This window comes from Lepeophtheirus salmonis, chromosome 7 (assembly GCF_016086655.4).
Source record: "Lepeophtheirus salmonis chromosome 7, UVic_Lsal_1.4, whole genome shotgun sequence".
NCBI classification, from domain to species: Eukaryota; Metazoa; Arthropoda; class Copepoda; order Siphonostomatoida; family Caligidae; genus Lepeophtheirus; species Lepeophtheirus salmonis.
Window position 1 is genome coordinate 13,203,933 of NC_052137.2, and position 25,382 is coordinate 13,229,314.

The window sequence follows — 25,382 nt, forward strand, 5'->3', positions numbered from 1 at the left end:
GTCTTAATTTAATTTATGTTGGCCATTGCGATAAATTAGGTGTTCAACAGATATGTTCTCTTGTTACTGGAGTCTTTTTGTGGTGTTGTCGACGTTTCTTGGTTCTATGGAGTCTAAAGACGCCTCAAAAAATGAAAAGCACTGTGAGAACCAAGATATTTATCTTATCGATGGAGATAAGACTCTTCTTCTCACAAGTAATGGAATGGCAAATGATCTAAGCACCATTGGTAAAATTAAATAAAATACCGACTTTCTTATCATCTAATTCTTCAATAATTTGTTAGAGCATTCCCATCACAATCTCCTTCGTAGAATTGTGAATCAAGATAAGCTCATTCAATTCCTTAGACAAAGACTTAATTTCACTGAATCACAATTAGACGAGTCTTTGAATTTATTGGCCAATCAGGAAAATTCCTTTAGGTCTACTTTTGACAAACTCAACTCAACTAGGATTAGGTTGGATTCCCTCAAGGCCCAAAATAAAATCCTTGAAGATCAGCATCGAAATGATAAAAAAAGTCATGGAGGACAGTAAACGGGAAGTCTCTGATCTAAAAGAAAGGTTGGTTATCATCTTATATAACAGACTATAGGAGTTGAATAGTATCTAATCCGATTAAAATGAATGAAAATGTGCAGTCATTTCTTGCAAAAAATTATTTACAAATATTACATTTCATAATTGAAGGATTTTCAAATTATATTCATCTCCATTAAGAATTTATATCATGCATGCATCATATGTTTTTTAAGCTTCTAGGACCATGCATTTCCATCCTTTTTAAAATACCCATTCGACTAAAATCACAGTCCACTGTGCTTTTTAAACATAAATTAGTTCGGAAAAAAATCTCAATAAAATATGTTTGTAGTTATTATATTCAGGTAGTTTCAGGGGTCTGGAATGTAAAAAAAAAATGCAATCCTAACCCTATATGAAAAAGAGTTACCTACATTTTTTTATATTTAACCTACTTTTTATTTCATAAATAATTAAAGAATCAACTTTAGAAGGTATCTAAAAGGTTCAACGTTGATTAAATGATCTAATTGGTTTACAAATGAAGTGATTTATACTTAAAAACACGAGCCAAACAAGACCAAATTTTTTGATGTTGTCTTCTGCCTTGAAATTACTCGAGCACTGCTTCTAATAGGAAAAAACCCTTCTCATTTGCTTTTTCTGAATTTAAACCAAGCTCACAACCTTCCTTATTGCAGAACATTTCAATAATTTTAAAAATATATTGCAATTTCCGAGTAACATTAATCCCAAATTCAAAAATATATTTTTAAATTCAGTAATACAAGATTCAGTCTATCAATAATTTGATTAACCACTCCCAACATCAAATACAGCTCAAGAGGAGGAGTGAGTTTAAGAAAGAGTGTATCAAAATATCCACATAGAAGAGGAGGACATATACAATTGAGCAAATCTTTTGCCCTGTTCATGCAACCTCCAACTTGAAAGCATTCATTAACTCTTTCAAAAGTTGTCATTCTTGCAGGCTCCCACAACACACACCTCTCCACTGAAAAACACTTACAAACAACTAGAAATTTCTTTTTGAAAGACGATTTAGTAGGACTTGGAGGTTTCCCCCTTAATTAATCCATGGCTTTAGAAACCCACAACCACTACCTGAACTTAGCTTAAGTATGTAATCGCCAGTATTTTTATGTCTTAACTGTCCATGCCTTTAATAAAGTCAGACAAGATTGTTTTAGCACATATTTCTTGTTTAGGAGAGAGTCTGATATTGCAGAACTTAAAAACATATTTTTGAACTTGTGACTTAAAGTTACTCCAAAATGGAACTGTATTTCCAAAATCGTTGAAATAGTTTGCAATAAGTAAGAATGTGACCTTTGTCTAAATTCAGAAAAATCAAATGAGGTGCTTTACTGGAGTAATTTTAAGACAGAGGGCACCAACAAAAATTAGAATTCTTTTTTGATTGGTGATGTTAGTATAAATCACTTCATCTATAAACATATTGAATAAATATACGTATATCTTACTATATAAGTTGTAAACCAACTAAAGAATATAATCTGCGTTGAATAAATACACTTTGAAACTTATAAATATCTTCTAACGTTAATTCTTAAATGACTAATGAAACAAAAAGTTGGTTAACATAAAAAAATGCCTGTAATTCATTTGGATATAAGGTTAGAATTGTATTCTTAAAAAATCTAGAACCCTTAAAACCCTAAAACTGTGAGTTTAATCAATAGAAACAGATTTTATGGAGATTTTTTAAAGCCTATTTCTGCTTTAAAAAACATCGTGAGTCACTTATACAGAATTACTTTATTTTCTACATCAAAAGTAGCATAGAACTTCTATGCTAAATAGAGAAATTTCAATTAAAATAGGGCTAACTATTAAAGAGATTTAAAAAAAACCCCAAAACACAGTCAACTTCAAATGTTTGGTAGTACATATAAAAAAAGCAAATTCTGCCTCTCCGAAATCATAAATACTCTTAATGTATTCAAGTTAAATGTAATTTTGAATTCTAATGATGACGTTTTGTTGCGCATTTCAAGAAATTTTGAAGAAATATGTACAATACTTAGTAAGAACTTATTTTTTAGAATGGAATCACATATTGTTTTTAAGACATTTTAAAAGCTCATATAGGTAATGGCTCCAATTATCTTTTTTTAGAGTCTTCAATCAAGAAAAGGAGATTGAGTCCCTTAAAAAGAATATAACCGGAGGAATGAACGAAATGGTTGAATCACTACGAGTTGAACAAAACTCATGTGAAAATCAACTTCGTATAAGGGAGACCTCGATTAATCAACTCTCAGAGAAAGTCATTCATTTAGAAGACAGAATTAATATATGTAGGAGAACAAATTTTGGATCCAATGATTGTGGATTAATCAAAGCCCAACTCAGTCAACAGGATGAGACTATACAGTTATTAAAAGTCAGTGAGTAATTCGAACATATGAATTCCTTTATCATGTAGATATTTTACGCAAATTCAATTTAATTCACATATTATTATGTACATGGCTTATGGAACAAAAATTACACATATACAAATACTCGATCAACTGTAGTACATTCTCCTAAAGGGGCGTCCGCAGGGTTATCTTGTTTTTGGATTATTTTTTTTTCAAAAATCCTTAGATATTCACAAAAAATTAAATTTTTTGGATTATTTTTTTGAAACATTAAATTGTTTGGAAAAAAATTTCAAACATCCATAGCGATGCACAGAAAATTGAATTTTTTGTTATAAAATTTCAAAAATGAAATTACATATGTTAAATTTTTTCATTTTTTTTTTTTCAAAAATCAACAGCTACTCACAAAAAAATTCAAATATTAATTTTTGGCTTTGCTGCATAATTTCTAGTAAAAGGGCAAAATTCCTTTTTTAGGGGGGGACTCTCCAGCTCACTCCCTGCGGACATCCCTGATCTATCTATTAAATGGATTAATAATTCCATTTTTAAAAGGTCTTGTCCATTTTTATCCTTCTCATTATAATTAGGAGGAAATTCAAGATCAAGAGGGTACAATGACGGAGCTTCAAAAGCTTCTAATTAAGAAGCATCACGTGGTGAATCAGTTTAAGAACAACATCAAGGAAAGCTCGTCTGAAGATCATTTTACAATCAAACTAACTTCTCAGGACAAATTGATAAAATCGCAACAAGAAACTATTGGTCTTTTAAAGGTAGGCACCTTCTGACTATCTTGTTTACCCTAGAAGATTATCCCTTACTGATATAACTGATACATTCCTAGGCAGTAGGGACTGATGATGCGGAATTAACAAGAGCTAAGGATCAAGCAGTTAAAATCCTCATGAATACGGTTCAATCCATGGTTTTAAATATTGCACAATGCAAAAATAAAGCAGTTGAAGGACTTCAAGATTTTATACATCAACTTGAGAGTGAGTACCTTGAGTCAAAACACCATTTTAAAATAACTTATTATTTTTTCATTGTTAGATGAGAAAGATAAAATGCAAATTACGATTGACAATCTTAAAATTGCTGTCTCTAACTCTGAGATATATGGGAAGTTTCAAAAAGATCTACGACAATCCGTCTCTCAATTGTTATCAATCCGAAATAAAACTCTTAATATTCTTCAAAGTCACGAGAGTAATTTTGAGAATATTGAAACAACTCTCATGGATCGCTGTGAGCATAAGGATAACCTCGTGCATAGTTTGGAAAATTTTTATAGGTTTCAATTAATATTTATATCTATAAATTCTAGTGCGCTTTCACTAACGTCATAAATTGCATCCTAATTGAAGGTGACGCCATCTTGAGGGCTCATAGTTGATATTTTTATTACATAAAATGGACAAATTTCCAATAAATCTTCATCAATTGGTTTAAGGAGTAAATACAAACTTAAGACCTGCATTATATACTCTTTAACCCCCATTATAAGTAGTGATATTTGAATTAAATCAAAGAAATGTGCGCTGAGAATCCCTATAAAATGGCTAAACTTAAGCAAAATATATATTTTTTGATTGATAAGGGACAACAAAAATAGGCTACTTCCTTAGATTAAAAATATCTTATTCTTTCCATTGTAATAGTTAATTTTTATCTACACTATGGAAATAAGATTGTATAACGATGTAGAAACATATGTTTAATACATATTAGGGCTTGATATATATTAACACAAGGCAATAGAGGGATAGAAAGTGAAGTTTAAGTCCTTTTATTTCTTGTTCCCATTTTGAAAGTCAAATGCACAGCAATAGTTTACTATTTTCCTTAATACTAATGAAAAAAGGGATTTTATTGTTATAAAACTTACTTGTATGTACCCCAAAATGGCTTACATGAACAAATGATGATATGAAAACGCTCTATGTATGATCTTATGTAAATTTCGTTTTTTTTAAATATGGTGTTTAATTTCAGACCAGCAAATAATTTAACCTGTCAACATTTTTGTGATCAGGAACCAAGGATGACCCTACCCTCGAAGGAAAGAAATAGGTAATTTTAACGTTTGAAGAATTTATTATTATTATTATTTTGCTTCTGTTATGATCTTCAAGGAAGTGCACTCAAATACCAAATCTTGAGACATCATTCGGACTGATAGCATCGGAAGAGAGTTTAGAGGGTGTTCCAGTGGGGAAACCTCTTGTCTATCGATGTGAGAATGGGAAAAGATTAGAAAACGGTTTGGGAGGGAGCTTTAGTTTGCTCTGTTTAAAGGATGGGACTTTTGAAGATCGTCGACCCATACCCAAATGTGTAAATTAAACATGACCAAAAAGAAACCTATGACTAAAGTCAAGAAAATATTAGCATTTGAACGGGTTATTTCTTTATTTCCCTTGTCCAACTGATTATTTATGTAGTACGCGTATTACAAAAGACATCTAATAAATCCAAATTAACTCGTTAATTACTCATTTTTTTAATTATTATTTTACATACATTGATATAATATATGCTTCTTAACATTATTTAAAAAATAAATCCAAGGTTTGCTCTTAGTTAAGCTCACTAAAGAATTAAAGAATGAACCATAGTCCTCTTTGTTCTTAATGTATTTATTATACATACAGTGGATCAATAGAAGAATATCACTCTTAAGTCTCGGGTACCAACTAAATATTTATTATAATAGGATAATAATCAAACATTTATGGAAGATAGAGAAATAATAATAAATAGTTATTATTGAAGAGGGAGCCCTTGCTTTCTAAAAATCCAAGAAATCAAGAAGAGAAATCCCAACAGCTGTTTGATTTGGAGAAATGTTTGAATTTTGAGTCCTTTATTATTCACTTTTCTATCATAAGTTAAGGATGAAGACCACTAATTTATTCTCCTTATTACTGTTTGTTGTTTTGACGAATGTAAAAGGTTCACCGATTGATGTGAGGAAAGTTCAGGATTGCTTTGTTTGCTCTCATACGCATCCCTTAATTAATTAGACTTATTTATCCCTTTATAGAATTGATCAAGTAAAGTCCATGGGACATGTGGTGGATAGTCTAGACATCCTTCTCTATTGTTTTCTCCTTATACTAACAATATTAACAGCCTGGGCTTTTAAGCATAAACGAATTCGTTTCCTTCATGAATCAGGATTAGCCGTCATTTACGGTCTTTTAATTGGATTTATTCTGCGTCAATTTGGTTCTAATACAGTTTCATCCACCATTAATGTGGTTCCATCATCCCTCTCTGCATACAACTCCTACAAGGATAATCCTCCAGATAATATATTTTTAGCATTGAACGGAACATCTGGTAGATAAAATCAAAATCATGCTTGTAATTGTTTTTTTAATACGAACCATTTCTCATATTTCAGATCGTTATGTCTATAAATTTGACTATCGATACATTTCAAATGATGAAAGAGAGCTCATATTGGGAGGAGATGATGATGAAATACTCCAGAGGGCTACTTTTAATCCCGAAATATTTTTTTATATCCTATTGCCTCCCATTATATTTCATGCTGGATACTCCATGAGAAAAAAACACTTTTTTGAAAATATGACCGCCATCCTGACTTTTGCACTTTGTGGAACAGTTATTTCTACATTTGTGATCGGTGCCCTTATATATACTCTAGTCGTTGTAATTGGTAATATAGAGAGCCTGAAATTCCTAGATGCTCTCTATTTTGGAGCAATTGTTTCAGCTACAGATCCTGTAACTGTTTTGGCTATATTTAATGTACATATATACTTTTCTCAAATTTGAACGCAATTTTATGTCTGTTAATATTTTAGGACCTACAAGTGGACACAATGCTTCATGGATTGGTGTTGGGTGAAAGTTTACTGAATGATGCTGTCGCGATTGTTCTAGTCGGAGCCATTGAAAAATATTCTTTAATATCACAGAATAATGGAGAGCTCTTTGAAATAGATGCTCTATTCACCACATTGTTGGATTTTTTTCGTATTTTTGTTGGGTCCATCATTTTAGGAGCTTTATCAGGAGCACTTACTGCTCTTGTAACAAAATTCACTAGATTGAAGGAATACCCATTGTTAGAGACCAGCTTGTTTTCACTCATGTCTTATGGCAGCTATCTAATGGCTGAAGTAAGCGGGCTCTCAGGAATCGTATCAGTTCTTTTTTGTGGGATCTTTCAAGCTCATTATACCTTTCATAATTTATCTGAAGAATCCAAGAGACGAAGCAAACAGCTCTTTGAAACTCTCACCTTCCTTACTGAAAATTTTATCTTTTGTTATATAGGGGTTTCTCTCTTTACATTCACAAGGCATCGTTTTGATATTTTATTCATTATTGTCGCCTTCATTTCTATCGCACTAGGTAGAGCACTGAATATTTATCCATTAAGTGCTCTGCTAAATATCAACTCAAAAAAATCAATACCCTTTAAGGTAACGAATTCACTACGTATCACCATTTTATGTACAGGCTTTAATGGTTATTTTATATTTTCTTTTGTGTCAATTATTATCAAAATGAAAATTACAATTTTTTTTGTGGTCTATGTGCAATTTTTTTAGTCCATATTAAGCATTAAGACTCATTTTTCAACATGAAAAAAATAAATAAATAAAAATGGTTAAAATTTGCTTTTTATTATATAATTATTTATTCTTAAAAGAGCTAATTCAAAAAAGACTTTACTTTGATAGATATTAAAGACTTTTTAAAAAAGTTAACTTCAATTATTATAAAACAAATTTAGCATGTATGTAGCCCAAAAATAGAGGTGCTATTTTTTCCTGAACTTCACTTGGAAATGATTTTCTCAAGTTCGGTTCAAGATACGGAAAGGTTGAATGCATTTTTATTAGCTGTGCTTTCATTACTTATTTTCCTCATTTTGAAAATAATTCTGAATCTTTAATATTCTTTAAAAAAATTCAATCTAAGACCACAAAAGAAATTTTTTTGATATTCGTGCTACTTGACATAAAAGCATGTATTAATATATAATAACCATTAAACCCCGGACTCAAAAAAGATAAGTTTTGTTGCATAGTGTTTTTGTATTCCTTATTAATGCTCATTTTTTGTTTTCCAGTTTCAACACGTCATGTGGTTTGCTGGACTTAGAGGAGCCATGGCATTTGCATTGTCAGTCAGAAATACAGCCGGTGATATAAGACAAATATTCTTCACAACGACTTGTTTGATTACTATCGTCTCGGTTATTTTTTGTGGAGGATTTACTACTTCAGTATTGACTGTTCTACATGTGAGTACTATGAGCGCAGATCACATAAAAAATCAATAAATGTTTTATGCCCTTGTTATCAGATACCTGTTGGTGTCTCTAATAATAGAGGAGACAATAATCTTGATGGAGATTCAAATAGTGAGGAAAGTGAATTGGAAAATTGGGAAAACCATTCATGGTTCACTAAGAAATGGAAACAATTTGACTATGGGTTTATGAAACCCCTTCTCACCCTCAGTCCCGTTGAGGGAGAGAATGGTTGTTTTAAATTCTTTAGTGGAGAGAATCAAGCCATAGAGTCGGTGGGTGCAGCAAATGATATCATTCAAGAATTAAGAACTCAAGACGATGATCGCTCTAGATTGGAGCCATAGTGCATTTTTCAATGTAAAAATGGTGATCAGGATTTATTTGTTTTTCAAATTCATAATAAAATACGTAATACTAGAGGTAGTATAGAGCATTGCTTGGAGTTATCAGGTATCGATTAACGGATACATTTTGCTCTAACATTATAGATTTGCTTTATTAATATAGAATATAGCTCCCCAACAAATCCTCAGAGTTACTCTCCGTTTTTTTATGAGCACACTCACATGTAGTTACTCAATAGTTTGTTCAGTATTCCCTACTTAGATGTTCTCTCCTCGAGAATGAAAGAATAATGATTAGGTTAGTAAATCCTAAGCATTTCTTAGCCTGCGATTTTTGTTTTTGTTGTTGGCAATCTGAACAGTGTTTTTTTTTTTAAAGATATCTTTCATTCTTGAGGAGAGAACCTCTATATATAAAGTGTAAGCACCAGTGTGTGTGTGCTCATTAATTACGGAGAGTATCGTTGCCCAGAATTGAGGATCTAAAATATCCTTGCTTGATACGGAGTAGCATTTGTGTTTATTTCCTTAATCTCATAGCTACTTGAATGTAACATCATGTCAGCTAAGTTGCTCTCCTTTCCAAAATTATTCATATTGTCAGGGTGACAATATGAATACCATATTATTTTTCAATTTCTTTTTTTTTAATACAACATTTGCTTGTGATTTACAGCCCTAATAATGATAACAGATTGAGAGAAAAAAAATGTTGTTCAGGTTTCCTACAACCGCAAAACTCGCACGCTAACAAATGCTTTGGATTTACAACCGTAAGTATATGTACTCCACTTTTCTTTTCTTTGTTATATGAGGTGCTGAGCTTTAGCAGGCTTGTTCTTAAAAATGAGTCCTCCTCAGACAAAGAAACAGAGGTACATTCCCACTTAGCGTTGTTAATGTAGAAAATGTATATATACCTACTACTAACTCTACTGCTGGTCAAGACGGGTAGACTTTGACATAACACGCAACCAATCATATTCTCTGACGTCACTATTAAAAAGCATGATGGAACTCAGTCGTACACGTGTTATGGTATAGTGTTGTATTTCTATTAATCTTGGTTTATACTATATAATGTATAGAGTTTTATAAGAATGTTATGTGAAAATAAATGAAATATGGCAGGACTTATTTTTAACAATGAGTCTGTGTAGCTAAAGCTCTTATCAAAAAATAAGAAAGCACATTAAATCAATTATGAATGTCACTTTAAAGTAGGTTTAACAACGAGCATATATAGCGAGCGAGCGCAGCGAGATAGTACTCTCTGGATCATCACGTCAAATGATTTATTTTTTCTCATTATTTTTTCATTCTTGAGGACAGAACATCCAAGTATTGAGTGAGTGTGCTCATGAACTTGGAGAGTAACACCAAGGATGTCTTCGGGAGTTATCTTATATATGATTAAAATAAAATTTATCCGTTTGTCGAAGCCTAATAACTCCAGGAAATGCTGGTTACTACTGCTAGTACATAATAAATAAATTAGGAATTACAATGAAATGATAGCCTCCATTCATGATACAAATTTTCAACATATGCATAAAGATCAAACATGATCTACTTCGGGACGTTTAGTCTCACAAGACATCTTATCTTAAGTTATAGTGAAATACTCCTAGATTGTTTATAGCGGCAGTTTGTAATCTTTTTACCTATAATAGAGCCATCCCCCCCCAAGGAGCGCCCGCAGGGGTTGGGCTGTACCCTCCCCCCACATTAAGGATTTTTTGTTTTTTACTAGAAAATTTAACATAAGATTTCTTTTTCAAAAAAAATCTAATTATTGAAATTTAATTTTTGAATTTTTTTTAACTTTTTGTAAAAAGCTGTAGATTTTTGAAATTAAATAAAAAATTATATTCCCTAAATTTTATTTGTATATAGCTGTGAGTTTCTGTAATTTGTTTCCAAAAAATTTAATTTTTGAAATATTGTTTCCTAAAAATTGATTTTTTTTTATAAAATTTAATTTTTCAATTTTTTTTTAAAATTCCAAAAACTAAGTCCATTCTAAAATATAAGGATGCGGACGCCCCTGCACCCCCTTTCCAGATATTTTTTTAGTTCATAAATCTAATAACCTTTTTCTATCATTTATTTATTGTCCTTATATATAAAGTGATTTCTAAAAGACGTTTTTAGACTAAATTATTCCTACATAAAAAAGAATTCCTTGTTCAGGGCCATTGGGATAGAGACGTAGAAGATACTTTTGTCCTTTACTTAGGTTTTTTTTAAAAACACAACTCTCCTGATTTATTATTTTTAGTCTGTCAATTTCGATAATTAATTCATGTCTGAAATAAATTGAATCTTTTTTTGTGGAATTGAATATATTATTCCATAATGTCCTTGTATTTCAGAGATATATTATTATTACAACATCCAACTTGAAACGTTGAAAACATACATTCCCTTAAGTGTTCCTATAAAGTGTAATATTTTAAGCTCCAATTTACTAAGAAAATTATAGTATAAACTATATATATACGATATTAATAAAATAATGTTTATCTGTCTGTTCGTATATTTGCATACTTGATTGTCAGAAAAGAATTCAATTTAATAAAGAGCTCATATTAACAAAGAAAAGAAGAGTGAAGTATATATCTTCTTATTAGAGCAAAGTTTATGTGTAAAAACAGTCACAGGGTGTACCATATATTCCCTGTTTCTCTTTTGTTTTTGTCATTGCTCTCTTATTTATATCACATACATATTTTTGATCTAAGAAATAACAAGGTAGTCGTATTAATGAAATACTACAGGCGTGTGTTTGTAGCATCGAATATTCAGCACTGTTTCTGTTTGTTTTTTGTTATTGTTCTTTTATGGATATCCAGCACGTTGTTATCTTTATTGTATCATGCAGCCTTTCCTCCAAAAAGAAACAGAAAAAAGGTCCGAAATTCTCTGGTAGTTAGCCAAATAAGTCAATCATACCAACTGCTATTTATATCTTAAGTACTCTCAGACTATCACTGTCATATTATTTCTCCACCATTTTTAAAATAAATTACACAAAATTAAAATCTACATAGTATTTTATTCGATACTGCATTATAATATTGCTTTGTAATATTTGATTAAAAGAGTAGTAGTTTGAATAGTCTTAAATACAACAAGGAAACTAAGCATATGTATAGAATAACAGATTACTTTGGTTATTTATGAAAAAGAATAAATTTTTGAAGTAGACATAACGTATCAAGGGGAGAAGATGCAATCGACAGCTGACAACAAAATACGTCGGGTATTTTGTTGTTAGCGAGGTAACGGCATGCCAGAGTTCACATATTTGTAATGAAAAAACTACTTTTTAAAATTATAAAAGGAAAAACAGTTGTTGCGTGTGCTCTTTCTTCTTCTTTCTTCATTATTTAATAGGTCGCCGTGATGTTCACTTCTCCCTCCGAAATATACGTTATTGCCTATCTTTGGTCTAAATTGTTTTAAAAATACATAATAAAATAAATATATTTGAATATGATTACAACATTTTCCCTGTACCAAGGCTATTTTAAATGTAGAAGGCTCTCCTCTTTATAGTAGTAATTTATTTTCTCTCCTCAAAATCATATAATATGCATTTTTTATCAACATGAAAAGATTAATCGAATGGACGTTGGTAATGTAAAACGCACTCGGGAGAAATTATTGTCTCTTGAAATCAATGCACGTAGATTCACGCCCTTACTATACTTATATGCTCTTCACACAAGATTCCTTGGTTAGGTGGAGGAAATGTAATACTATAATGTTTACTGAAGAAGCATTAAAAAACAAAGTAAAACAAAAACAAGGATCTTCATTCAGTAGTACCATATGTACCTATAGCTGCTGTCCTGCTTCGTGCTATTTTTTCATTACAAACATGTCAACTCTATGTACATCACAATTAAAGTTAGGCAGCAAGTTTCAATAAATTACTGTTTTGAGAATAGAAAAGGGGAAAAAAAGTTGTTGCGTTTGCTCTTTTCTTATTTATTCATTCTTTACCAAATCATTGTTGTCATCACATCTCCCTCTAATAAAAAATCTATAGTTTAACGCCTACCTTTGTAAAACATAATTAATATTATTAGTGAAATGCCTAAAAAAATCTCTAGATCTGGATTGAAATTAATGGAGACCATAAACTTTGGAGCTACCCAGCCGTATGGCAGTAAAATATTTTGTTGAATATGTCGTTGTAAGTACCATTATAGTCCTTTCACATAGAGTCAAACAACACTTAATGTCCTCTTCCTATATCAAGAACATAAATGAATAACAACAACATCTGAAACACGATGATTCTCGCAAATCTAACTTTAAAACCGACCTCTTAAAGATGCTTGTTTAAAGTAGTATACTTTTTTTTTACATTGGCGAACCCCAACTTCTCGAAATTTATGGGGAAATATGGCGGTAGAACTGTCCGAAGTTGAAGCAGCATTAATGAATGTTGCCAGCAATAATGTAATCTCCAAAATTAAAGAGAAAATTGGAGATAAGGACATTTTCATAGCTGCTGAAGAGACTAAAGACAATCTAGAATGATCAATGACAGCTATATCGATGTGTCCTTTGGACGGCTGTTTCTTGGGTTGTCCTTATTTAACAACATGATTCAAATAAAAGTTGCTAATGCTAACAATATCACGATTTTTTTCATTCAGAGTGTTCAACTAACTCTTGGTTTGGACTTTGATGAAATAAGTTTAAAGTTATCATCACCCACTTGTCGGTCTTGACAGCCCTGATAGGAAACTACTGGTTCTAGGGGTTATTCATAATTTATCTGGTTCTTTTTTAACATAATTTGGACTCTCTTAGGGAGTCCGTCTTAGAGAGCCACATCATATACATTGAGAGAGTTACATATTTGCAGGGGTCACATGTTTTAATGTATTTTTGCATGATACTTGTGCCTTCAAAATATTATCATTTATACATCATTGAAATGCTGTAATGCTATTGATTAATCGTTTAATGACATTCAATTATTTACAATGAGATCTGCATTTCTTGATAACCCAGCCACACGATGCCGGAAGCTTTGGCAGGCCCGGGCGACCTTACATGGAACCAGCTTTGTTATTGTACGGGTAATGGACTTTTTCGGGTTCTCCTCTGACGAATGATACTTGGCACAGGCCTCATACTCGACCCTCCTCAAGAGATAGAAATTGTATACGTTCAGATCCGGGCTGTTTGCAGATCAAAAATCTGGGCTCCAAAAGTTAAGAAATTTTGTGGCAAAGACAACCAGCACTTTTTTGGGCTTTTAGGCTGGTGTACTGTCTTGTAATTTCTTCCTTGGGCTAATCCATCTATTCAGGGAATATAAATTTAAAGTCCAAAACCATTAGAATGACCATGCTAGATTTGCTTGAAGTTAACTGAGCCTGCCGAAGCTTCCAGCGCCCTATGGCCTAGGTTATCAAGAGAATTGTATCTAATTATGAATCCCCAATTTCTCTGAGTCACCCTGTAGTATTATTGCACTTCTTATAAATATATAAAAATAAAAATAGTGTGACTATATCTTTCTACAAACTTTTATTATTTAAAAAATTGACTTCTGATAAACAGTTAAGTAATATATACCTACATACATACATGCATGACCGATAAAGAATCACGTAACGGTTTTTTCACTCTGAACATGTTTACATTCTTGAACTGAGGGTTTCACTCTTTCAAACTAATTGTACCGTAGAAAATATGGCAATGAAATCAGTCAGAAAGAAACTATATATAGAAATGAAGTGTTTAATTTCGTTTTTAACACTTTTAGTACTTCAGTGCTCAACTCTTAATTCGTCAAAAACAGAGTTCTTCAGTATTCAAATGCCATATTTAAAACCAATACATGAAGAATCCTTATACTGTGTGACTAAAAGATTGAATTCATTGAAGGTGAGTATTTTGACATTATTTGTATTTAAAGAAAAGTAAAGAGTTAGTGGGAAATTCTGTATACATAGTATACCTATCTAATAAGAAAGAGTCGGGAAAGATGGTGTTCTTTAATTTCTAGTAAGTTTCTTCGAACTGTGCTGCAGTTATTCGTTGTATAACTCCATATTAGTGTTGCATCAGCTACGGCTCTTTAAGAGTAATAAGTATACCTAATCTTGAGCTGCGAATAGTGTTGGATCGGTCTAATAAAAGTACTAAGTCCTTCCAGCTGTTCTACTCCTTTCAAAAAGATAATATACCGGAAGTTACCTGTCGATAACTTATTAGTATAGGTTCTAGCTATCATTCATTTTTCGATGTATCGGTCCCTAGGACCTTTGAATTGTAAAACAGATCGGGACAATCAAAAATAAAAACTGGAAAGGGGAAGGGGAAAGACTGATTAGAAAATCAGTCCTAAGAGTAATCCAGCACTAGCTGTGACTCATTTTCTGAATGTACAACCTCGGAGGAATTTAGTTTTCGTTTTTTGAAATTCAAGTGTTCGATTAACTTCTTAAGCTCTTTTTATTTCATGAGCATATGATTATTTGTGGTTAACTATAGTTAAATAGAGTAAATTGGTTGAGTAGTTAGTATTTTTTAAGTAAGAGTAGCTGGGGCGAGTTGGCTCACGCTAGTTATGGAAACAACAAAAAAGTAACACAATACCGGCAGTAGAAAAAGTAATGAAACCTTATAAAAATACAGTTTTAAATAGGGGTTGTTGATTAAATCTTAAAGTTTCGATTATTTTTCAATAGCTTAGATTCTAAGCCTTTGATTGGTGTACATATTGTGAACAAAAATCCTGTATATGTTGCAATGAAGGGAAGAAACACCATCATAAGCAGTTTAATCCGTGCCTGGAAGACTGGATAATATAGTTTTTAATATTTATTAAGAAGTGTATACTAAAATAATTAAGAATTTAGATATAAGGGGATTAAAACAAGTTTATAGATGTTTTATATTCAAAATAATTGATTAATTGATAGTTATAAACTGATAAACCATTGAATTTGTCCACCAGAATATTATTATAATATATCTTTACGCAACCTAACCAGTTTATTATATTTCTTAATAAGTATTAAAAACTAAATTGACCAAAAATCAATGGAAAACGACATTTTTTAAAAGCAATTTAAAAATTTGAAGTATAGGGTATATTCTATAGCTTCAAGTAGAATATAAAGCACTTGAAGGGAAAATAAAAAGATATTAGCTTCTATGTAAGGTTCTTCATTTTACTCGATTTTTTAGGGGTTATATTAATTTTTATTAATTGTAATTAAGATAAAGTAATAAATTATCCATTTTTCAAATGTTGAAATGTTTGTATCAATATGTTATATTCTTTAGTTTTCAATTTATATTGTTCTTTCATGTCGAAATATGGCAACGAATAGTAGTTATTCCCTAAAAACGTGAATTTCAAAAAAAGGTTTTAAAGGCAAAATCTTTTGAGGTTGAAAGTTTAAATGGTCATATTCGTATTCTACGGCGGTAATAACAATAATAAAAGAGGGTTTCAGCTTTCGAGTAAAAATTATGTTGCATGGTGTTATGAGTATTTTAGTGACTACTTAGAGGCAGACTACTTTTTCTACACCCGGTATTGCTAACATTATAATTACTGATGGGGCAATTAATCGTAATTGACATTGGGAAAATTAGATGTAATTCCCGATTCTTCTATTCCGATTCTTAAGTATTTCTATTTATCAATAGTTTCTAAGTTTTGAAAAAATAAATTTAAATATTTCCGTCAAGATACAGGAAACGACTCTCCCAATTTTATATGATTTCGTAGGAAAGTAATATATGATCAAAATATTCTCCATAACTGAGAAGAAGTCATTTGAGCATAAACTGAACTTAAACAAACGTTTTCTAAACACATTTTATTTTGTGCAACAAGTTTTGTAAATGTAATGCATGTTATATCGTATCTGGGGCTGTAACAAACGTTTCTAAACGTGTATGATCATTGTACTGTACCGGCTGACCTATCTAAATATTTATTTTTTTGAATTTTAATAAGTTTCTGTATTTTTCTCCATCCCTTAAGATGTGGTAAACTCGAAGATTATTTTTTAGGAATCTAAATATCCATCTTAAAGATATTCCAAAATACTATTTTTCATGATTTTGGGTAGTTTTTGGACGATAAGTATAGATGGAGCACATGATTGAATGTCAAAAAATTCATTTGACTAAAATCTGAATATTTTTGAACAATACTTTTTATTTATTTGATTATCTAAGTATCCCAATTTCCCAGTACAATGAAGGTAAAGAGAAAAAACTAGGTGCACAGGCGGCGGTAGTAAAATTATAATGTCTGTCCAAGTTATTTTTCCTGATATTTACTCATTTTTGAGAAAAAGTATCAATTTTTTTGGAAAGATTTCATATTCTTCTCAATTTCTTATCAGTGGACGTTCTCATTTTTTTTCACTTTCGGAACAAAAAAAGACAATTTTTACCATTTTTAAATAAATCAATCATAAGGTTTTTTACACTTTGCAAAGAAATGAAATAATTCTTAAGATCACTCTAGGAAATCGATATAATTCAGTTTGAGCCCAATGCAAATGAAAAAACGGCTCATCACATGCTTATTTATGGATGTGCTACTCCAGGGAGTAATAAACCCTTATTTAATTGCGGTTCTATGAATAAAATTGAGAATCAATATGGATGGCCAACTTATCCATGCGAATCCGGTTCACAGATAATCTATTCATGGGCAAAAAATGCAACTCATCTCATTCTGCCAAAAGGTATTTATCTATAACACATGATTCCACCCCATAGTCTAATTCATAATTCTAATTCCTATAGGAGTATCTTTCAAAGTCGGAGGTGGAAATGAAATTCAATGGCTCGTACTTCAAGTGCATTATTCCTCAGTTCAATACATTCCTAAAGCTGGTGACTCATCAGGTGTGAAAATTGTTTACACAGAAGAATCTCAGCCCAAAACGGCTGCAGTACTATTTACATCAACAAGATCTGGAAGAATTCCCTCGGGATCTGAGACATGGATGGATGTAGCCTGCACATTTAAGGATGATGATGTAATCATTCATCCCTTTGCTTTCCGTGTCCATACACATGCTTTAGGAAGGGTTGTATCAGGGTATAAAGTTGAGAATCAGGGCAAGACGTGGACACTTCTTGGGAAAGGAGATCCTCAGCTTCCACAAATGTTTTATCCTACAAACAATATAACAATGAGAAAGGGAGACACATTGGCAACCAGATGTACAATGGTAAATGACAGAGATACTGCTGTTTGGATTGGGGCTACAAAGTATGTATCTGAGTTATTTATGAATCTATTTAGAGACTAAAAATGAAACCTTACTATAGGGAAAATGAAATGTGCAACTTTTATCTAATGTATTGGGTTGAAAACAGAAAATTACTTTCGTAAGTATACCATAGAAACATGTATACATACATCACATGGGGCATTCCAAGTCAAATCACCAGTAAACTAATGTTCTTTTCTATTTAAAAACTACAAATCTATGCAATCGAGCGATTAACCCATCAAATAAGAAGTGTTATTTTTAGCATTTTTGTCAAAACCGATTTATGTGTCAAGATTCATATATTTTTTCCAGAAAAGTAATTTTTTCTGAACAACTGTCGAGCTCTGAAATTTTGTCCCGGAAATTACATTTTTTGTCAACAGCTTTGGATTTTTAAATTTTTTCCAAAGGATTCCAAAGATTTAATTTTTTTTAATATTTGAAATTTTTTTTCCAATTTTTTTTAAAGTTTTTTTATGAACAACTGTGAATTTTTGACATAAAAGTCTCAATATAATCCTGCGGACGTCCCTGGGACTGGACCGAATAAATAAGGACCGATACAACACTAGTATACACTAGGTTGATGACTATTTCTTAGTTTTAATAAAACAATTTACAATAACTAACAAATTTAATTAGTGGTGGGAAATTTTCTGTTATTTTTTGACCGATTATTAAAATCCAAAAGCTTGTAATGGTTTTATTTGTAATTTGTACAATTATTATTTTCATAGATGGAAATAATATCATAATGGCTTTTTGTAGTTCCTACTCTAAAATATTTTTTTTTTAAATCTTCAAAGGCTTTTATCATTATTCGATCTTATATTCTTGAAGAAACAGAGTGGGGTTTCTGTCTATTTCCTTCATCTCATTGCTGTTCGCTGCTAATTAAATGAAACACTAGTATAATTGATAACTATACTTCACTCACCTCCCAAATATTCTTAAAATGGTCAGGGTGACCAAGTGAATTTTCGGTTTCCTTTTTTAACAAAACAGCAGATAATGATTTTTAATCAACTTGGAAGAGGGAAGTTTAAAAAATAAAATGGAATTAATATTTGTAGTATCCATAAAAATGTTACTCAATTATATTTGGGTAAAAAAAAAACCCTCTTCAAATAATCAAGTTACGGATCTTAATCAAACAGAACGAAAAATGAAAAGAATTAGCACTATTTGTAGGTATTTGAATGGTTTAATTTATACACACTATGAATGTTTAATACAACTCTGAGAGGGTCTAGAGAAAACCGTTTGTCGATTTGAAGTGGAATAACCCATATATAAGTGACTTTAAATCAAAATAAAGGATTATTAAAATTGTAGGACTAAAGATTGCAAATCTTTTGGACCTCCAATTTATTCTTGGGAAGGAGTTTTTTTTGGAGCAAATCTGAAAAATATTCCGACTGATTCCAATATTTTATGATATGATCGTATGAAAGAAGATAACCTATAGCTGGAGTTTAATTTTGTATTTATCAGGAGATTGAAGTTAGCATGGATATCTATGTTGAAATGAATAACTAACCAACTTATATTATAGAATGTTTTATCGTAATCTTGTCTTTCTACTTCCAAGACCCTTGTATGAATAATATTTCAAAATAAAGGTTACAAAACATTTCTAAAAGGTATATTTTATGTAAAAAGTTTATTTTGTTATTTATTTAATTTCCCGGATGGAATTCATTTTTTTCCCCACTTTGTCAATATTTCAGTATCTCCTTTAGATACATTCCATTAGAACTTAATAGTAACGAGAATTGATTGGTGATGTGAGCTTAAGATACATTCAGAGATGTTTGGGCCTGTTGGAAAGCCTGAGCCCAAAAGTAGAACACTTCATACTTCTTTCATTTTTATCTAAAAAAAAAAAAGTTATGTTTTTGTTAAATAGTTTAGAGAAATTAAAGTTATTTATTTCCTATTTAGTGTGCAATAATCTAATTTGTATAAATAGATAATATAAATTAGAAGAAGTGTAAACCAGGTTCCAGTACAATTGTTTCGGGCTCACGCCAAAAGTCTACAACAAATAATAAAGTAAAAATTTACGCCTTGACTCATTGACGAAAGAAGAGTAAATGATTCTCTAAAATCCAAGAAATAATAGTACCTCTAAGAGACAAAAAAATAAATTTTGACCAAGACATTATTCAGCTATTGATGACGTTGGACCACGATGAGCAACTTGGTTTATTGCTTTACCCCGAAAGAAGTTGAGCAGAGGTTATGTTTTTGCCCTTGTTTGTTTGTTAGTTATTTTTTAGTCACCAGGATTACGACAAAAGTTGCAAATTGATTTTCACCAAACTTCATACGAAGATTATATATGGTCACAGTGAGAGGCCATTAAATTTTGAGAGGACAAGGTCAAGATCAAGGTAATAAAAATGTAAAAAATACATAATCTATCTATCTATATATAATAGCGTTTGTGTGTCCTGTATGGGTGCCCACACCGTTGGACCTAGGAAGAAGAAACTTTGCATAGGTACCTCTTTTGAACCCGGACAGGCTAAGGCGGGCGTGCATGATTTTTTTTTTTTTTTTTGGGGAGGTCATATAAATGGGGCTTATTCAATACACAAAACACAAGAGACTAGATAGGGGATTGAGTTATAAATCAAAAAATGACTAGCGTATCAAAATCAACTATAAGAAGAAAATACTGTTTCTAAATTTATTTCAAATCAAAAAGTTATGGACAAAAAAAGAAATCAGAGTCAATTTTTTTTCAGGTGTAAAAAAATGGATTTCCAATGTGCTATTGGATTCGTAGAAAAAATAAAGTTTGTAGAAATCTGCCTGGAGATTTGTTTGCATTTAAATATTACATATAAAAATTGATGGTTTTCAATTTGTTTTTCATCAAATGTCAATTTTTAAGAAGAAATGCCAGAAAACGATACATTTTGAACATGCCCTTAACAATCCTAATATAACATTTATAGTATTTTCAATTCTCGGAACATTTTATTACGTAATTCTTGTAATATTTGTAAAAATGAACCAGTTATCAAAAGTTATTTTATCGACGACATTATTTTCTATAACTTTTTTGTTTTTGCATGTACGAAAAAATGTAGGTAGTGGTGTGTTTCACTTTACAATGCCAATAAATGATATTAACTGGTTTTTTTTTCTTCAAAATAAGTAAAAATAAATGATGGTTTTCTAATCTAGACAAACTTTTCAAGCATTTATATCGGTATGTTAGTTGTAAATTATAACACCATTTTTTTTTAAATCTTATACAATACAGTATGTCCAAAAATTGATGGTGGTATTAAAAATATCCGTTTTATAGTAAAAATAAATATTTTTGGTCGGGATAAAATAAAATTTGACTGATACAATCATTAGGCAATATTGAATTTATTTGATGCGATAATTTTCGATGATTTCATCATACATCAGTATAAAAGGGCTCAGAAAACACATCAGGGTGTTAGTTGAAATTCAGTATCCGAAATGGTGAGAAAGCACTCTTTGGAGACCACGGCCAAGGCTGTTGACTTGATAGAGGGTAGATCAAGCCAGAAAGACTTTGCTCAAAGGTTACAGATTGAGAATTGGTCTAAGAAAAGGAAGGATGGTCTAACCCTTGCAAATCAGAAGTGTCGAGGAAGGAAGAAAAAAAAATAGCAAAGTTCCCAAACTGGCGATTTCAAAATCTTTGACCAAAAAGAAGCAATCCACAAGGAAACTTGCAGAAAAATTGACTTCAAAGAGCTATCCAGTATGCCTCAGGCAGTTATGGACAGATCCACGACTACCTGAGGCACTCTTTGAATCTTTTGCCGTACTTACCTGGTCTGCACCCCAAACTTTCAGAAAACCAAAGGAAGGCCCGGTTTCAATTATGTCGTGAGCGGAGACACTGGATTGCAGATGACTGGAAATGTATCCTCTTCAGTGATGAAAGTCCATTTGAGCTATTTCATGCCCCAAATCCCCAAACGGATCGGGTTTGGGCAAGAGATAAGGGAGATATGGAACCCACTCCAACTGTGAAATTTCTTCTGAAAATTCAGGTTTGGGCCGTTATCACTCCCCAGGCAGTGTCAGATCTTCACCTGATTCCACGAAACCAAACTGTGACGGCCGAGTACTATGTAACGGAGATCTTCGGCAAGTCTCTGATGTCAGCTTTGTTTTGTATTGAAGAAACTGGACCTCCTTTGAAGAGGAAAATGTTGTCCGGCACATCAAGAGCCATTTTCCAGCAGGATGGTGCCACTGCTCACCTCTCCGAAAAGGCACAAAAGTGGTGTTCAGAACACTTGGATTCTTCCTAGGGCAAAAGCACATGGCCTGATTTGTCTCCAATTGAAAATTTGTGAGCCTTGGTCCAGAGGGAACTCAATGACAATGCGCCAGTAACTTCAGAGAATAAATATAAAAAAAACTGTCAAAAGCTTGGGGAAAAATTTCTCCAGATACTTTGAATAATCTGTATAAAGGGATGCCAAACCGCATAAAAAAATGTATTAAGCTTAAAGGTCGTCAAATTGGGAAGTAAATAAAGTTTTTCGCCAAAAAAATCAATTTTTAGGTGATTTTTTTTAAAACAATCCCATCAATTTTTGGACATACTTTATACTGGCACAATATTATTATAATGCTTGCCCACATCGAAGAGATCTAAACATTAAGAAGAAATAATATTGAGCATTTTCAATGTTATTTCGAGCTCCTTCCTTGGCCATAGGAACGCTGGGTAATCCTTTCCTTGTAGTTATATAAAATAATACCTTTTAAAGTCCAAGATTGTCCCATTTATCATTTTCTCGCTCCTTCGTTCATTTTCTGAAAAGTTTTCCCTCATTCCTTCCCATAAAAAGAAGATAAAATAAGAAAATGAATGATCCCATGACTACATGGCAACAAAGCCAGTGAATTCGGAGCTTATCAATAAAAATGTACATCATTCTTAGATTATCACCTATAAAAAAATGAGAAAATGAACATATCTCCTTACTAATTAATTAAGGCGTTAGAAATAGTGTTTCTGATTTGATTTCCAGAATTTGCCCATACTTCTTTTTATAACTGATGTACATGTATATATTGTGTTTAAATTATTTTTGCTGAACTCCGTCGGAAGTTTTAACTTAAATTAGGGATTAAAAACCCAAGTTTAATTAGTGCATCTTTCGTTCAATTTAATGCAAGAAGTCGTTATCATTGTCAAAACTCAAACTGAAAACGAGATGAGATGCATTTTGAAATTTAGTTTATATTTATTTAATTTTAAATTAATTTTAATGATTTATTCTAACAGCGATTGTCACCTTTCAGATTAAGACGAAATATCGTGTTTGTAGGAAATTATACAACAATGAATTTGGATTGCGAATCCTTTTAGTTTTAGAAACTTATGTGGAATGGGCTTCTATTATCGAAAAATACTTTTTTGCGTTTAGTGACGCTAAAAAATTTTTATCTGACAGTTTTGTCTTTCAATGAAGTTAAACTTCATGAAACCACATTGAATACAATCATTCAAACAACTGCAAGTTATGTGTTACTTTAGATATCGAAACTGCCATAAACTAAGGCTTTGAGCAACCCATTCTAAAATACATTTCATTTCAAGGCATAATGGAAATCGAGAAGAACAGTGGGAAAGAGATGCAGATAGTAATCGATATGGGCCTTACCAATTAAAGACTTTACATAAAGTTGGGGATATCAAGGAATACACACTATTTTACTCATCCAGGAGAATAATTAATCAACCAATTGGTGAATAATTTATTATAATGTATTTATATATTTTTTCAGATGATTTTGATTGATAATTTTGTTCAATGGCGGATCCTCCCCCAATCTACTCCAACTCATTGGAAATTAGCTCAGATCGAGGAAACCTTCAGGACCAAGCATCCAGCTCAGATCATAGTCATCGGCGTCGTGGCGTCAACGAGATGCCTCCTTACTTCTTCAAGGTCAATGATAAAGTCAACACAGGCGTCTACTACAAGGTACTCAGGTACCATGTTTTGCCATGGCGGAAGAGCACGTTCCCAGGGACAACTATATGTTTTTTTTTCTCAGCCTTTATTAGGATACATTCTTTATGTTATTAAAAATTATTCAAAAATATTAAAAACAAAGGCAACGAAATCACACCAAATATATCATAATAAAAATATCAGGTAGAAAGTTAAAAGCGATTTAAATTAAAATTTCAAATTAAATACAATTTAAAGTACTTGAGTACAAAGTGATAATAGGAATGATTCCATTTAAATCATTGTCTTTTATAGTCCTTAGCTTATATAAAATATAGTGTGCATTGGTGATCATGGCGTCAATTTTAGTGTTTTTACTGGTTGTCAGAAAGTCGATCCTTCCAATTTTTTTACCATGTCGCTCTTGAAGGAGTTGTATAATACCCATATAGGTCAAATGTAGTTGGACACATTCCCACATGATGTGATCTGTCGTCTCAGGCATTTCTTTGTAGAAATATCATAACTTTTGAAAAACTTGTCAGCGACGTCAAGTGTGGCTGTTCGTAAAAGATATTTAAACTCTTCTTTCAGGAGAAGTTAGGAATTTAATTCTTATAGGATTTATACAATCTCCTGGGCTTCGTTGGGATATATTTTGTATTTTAAATAATTTTGGAAGGGCAGAAGAGAAGGAGATTTGGAACAGTTCCTTAGGAAGGCTGTTGAAATTGATGAAATTATCAACCTAAAAGGCACAATTGGTCTTTGTAAATTCACATAAGAGGCGAAGATCGAAGATATGTGTTTAGAGGAAATTTTATTGATTAAGGACTTAGACGATATGACATCCCCTGTGATATCGGAGCAGATGGTTGTTATGTTAATTTTATCTAAACTTTCTCTCATTGGCATCTCCCATTTCAATGAAAGTTCATAGTTCTCCAAAATGCTTCTAGATCAATCACAAAAACTTTTTATTCGAGCTGAAAATCTTGACAATATTTTTGAGAGATTATAATTATGGGTTATCTAAAAAACCACTACTTTCCCGTATCAAAATATGATTGAGATATTCTTGACAGAAACGCTCCCTGTACTATAGTTTACGAATCCAGATGCTATTGAGAGACTTCCAAAAATAAAATAAATTGAGAATGCCTAGGGCTCGATAATCTAAATGGTTATAGATTTTATTTTGGAGATTTTTTTGTGAAATTCGGAAAATGTCCGTTCCGTATTTGATATTTTTAAGAATGTTAACATTTCAAAAGGACTTACATGAAGTAGATGCACTGCACTTGGTATTATATATATATATTCCAACTATGTGTTTACCCAAGACGGCACCCCGGCAAACATCCACGAAGGTGCAGCATTTTTGTAGAAAGAAAATGGCTTCCTTCTGGCCGGTAGACTTCTTGCCTTTGTTCTCGCTCGACGTGAACCCCCTAGACTTCGCTGATGGGTGCGTCTTGGAGGCAAGACGAACGAGACTTATCACCCAAGTGTCGATGCCCTGAAGGGTGATACGGAGGAGTTG

The 25,382-nt window shown here is 31.8% G+C and overlaps 3 protein-coding genes across 4 annotated transcripts; all 3 read left to right on the forward strand.

The window, feature by feature from the left end:
• The first annotated feature begins 89 nt into the window (after positions 1-89).
• Positions 90-5,431, forward strand: LOC121121999 (uncharacterized). The gene is made up of 8 exons (XM_040717008.2): positions 90-230; positions 288-568; positions 2,687-2,954; positions 3,528-3,713; positions 3,785-3,935; positions 3,994-4,234; positions 4,936-5,013; positions 5,076-5,431. Exons 2-8 carry the CDS (start codon positions 513-515, stop codon positions 5,284-5,286), a joined length of 1,191 nt encoding a protein of 396 aa, XP_040572942.1. The 5' UTR covers positions 90-230; positions 288-512; the 3' UTR covers positions 5,287-5,431.
• Positions 5,432-5,528: 97 nt separating this feature from the next.
• Positions 5,529-10,463, forward strand: LOC121121998 (sodium/hydrogen exchanger 6). 2 transcript variants are annotated; one of them, XR_011781121.1, is made up of 6 exons: positions 5,529-6,285; positions 6,350-6,720; positions 6,777-7,400; positions 8,054-8,227; positions 8,290-8,647; positions 10,082-10,221. XR_011781121.1 is itself a non-coding variant. In XM_071889993.1 (6 exons), exons 2-6 carry the CDS (start codon positions 6,006-6,008, stop codon positions 8,581-8,583), a joined length of 1,743 nt encoding a protein of 580 aa, XP_071746094.1. In that variant the 5' UTR covers positions 5,789-5,909; positions 5,987-6,005; the 3' UTR covers positions 8,584-10,463. The 2 variants fall into 2 exon arrangements, 1 of the variants encoding a protein (XP_071746094.1); XM_071889993.1 differs by having other exon boundaries at positions 5,789-5,909; positions 5,987-6,285; positions 8,290-10,463.
• A 3,712-nt stretch (positions 10,464-14,175) lies between these two features.
• On the forward strand, positions 14,176-19,513 carry LOC121122000 (peptidylglycine alpha-hydroxylating monooxygenase). Its single transcript, XM_040717009.2, has 5 exons — positions 14,176-14,499; positions 17,108-17,330; positions 17,392-17,863; positions 17,923-17,982; positions 19,203-19,513. Exons 1-5 carry the CDS (start codon positions 14,305-14,307, stop codon positions 19,303-19,305), a joined length of 1,053 nt encoding a protein of 350 aa, XP_040572943.1. The 5' UTR covers positions 14,176-14,304; the 3' UTR covers positions 19,306-19,513.
• The last annotated feature ends 5,869 nt before the right edge of the window (positions 19,514-25,382 follow it).

Coding starts and splice junctions, on each gene's coding strand:
- LOC121121999 (XM_040717008.2), top strand. CDS start 513: ATGATAAAAAAAGTCATGGAGGACAGTAAACGGGAAGTCTCTGATCTA. Junction 2,955..3,527: donor AGACTATACAGTTATTAAAA/GTCAGTGAGTAA, acceptor CATTATAATTAG/GAGGAAATTCAAGATCAAGA. Junction 3,936..3,993: donor TTTTATACATCAACTTGAGA/GTGAGTACCTTG, acceptor TTTCATTGTTAG/ATGAGAAAGATAAAATGCAA.
- LOC121121998 (XM_071889993.1), top strand. CDS start 6,006: ATGGGACATGTGGTGGATAGTCTAGACATCCTTCTCTATTGTTTTCTC. Junction 6,286..6,349: donor AGCATTGAACGGAACATCTG/GTAGATAAAATC, acceptor CTCATATTTCAG/ATCGTTATGTCTATAAATTT. Junction 8,228..8,289: donor CAGTATTGACTGTTCTACAT/GTGAGTACTATG, acceptor CCTTGTTATCAG/ATACCTGTTGGTGTCTCTAA.
- LOC121122000 (XM_040717009.2), top strand. CDS start 14,305: ATGGCAATGAAATCAGTCAGAAAGAAACTATATATAGAAATGAAGTGT. Junction 17,331..17,391: donor TCATCTCATTCTGCCAAAAG/GTATTTATCTAT, acceptor TAATTCCTATAG/GAGTATCTTTCAAAGTCGGA. Junction 17,864..17,922: donor GTTTGGATTGGGGCTACAAA/GTATGTATCTGA, acceptor ACCTTACTATAG/GGAAAATGAAATGTGCAACT.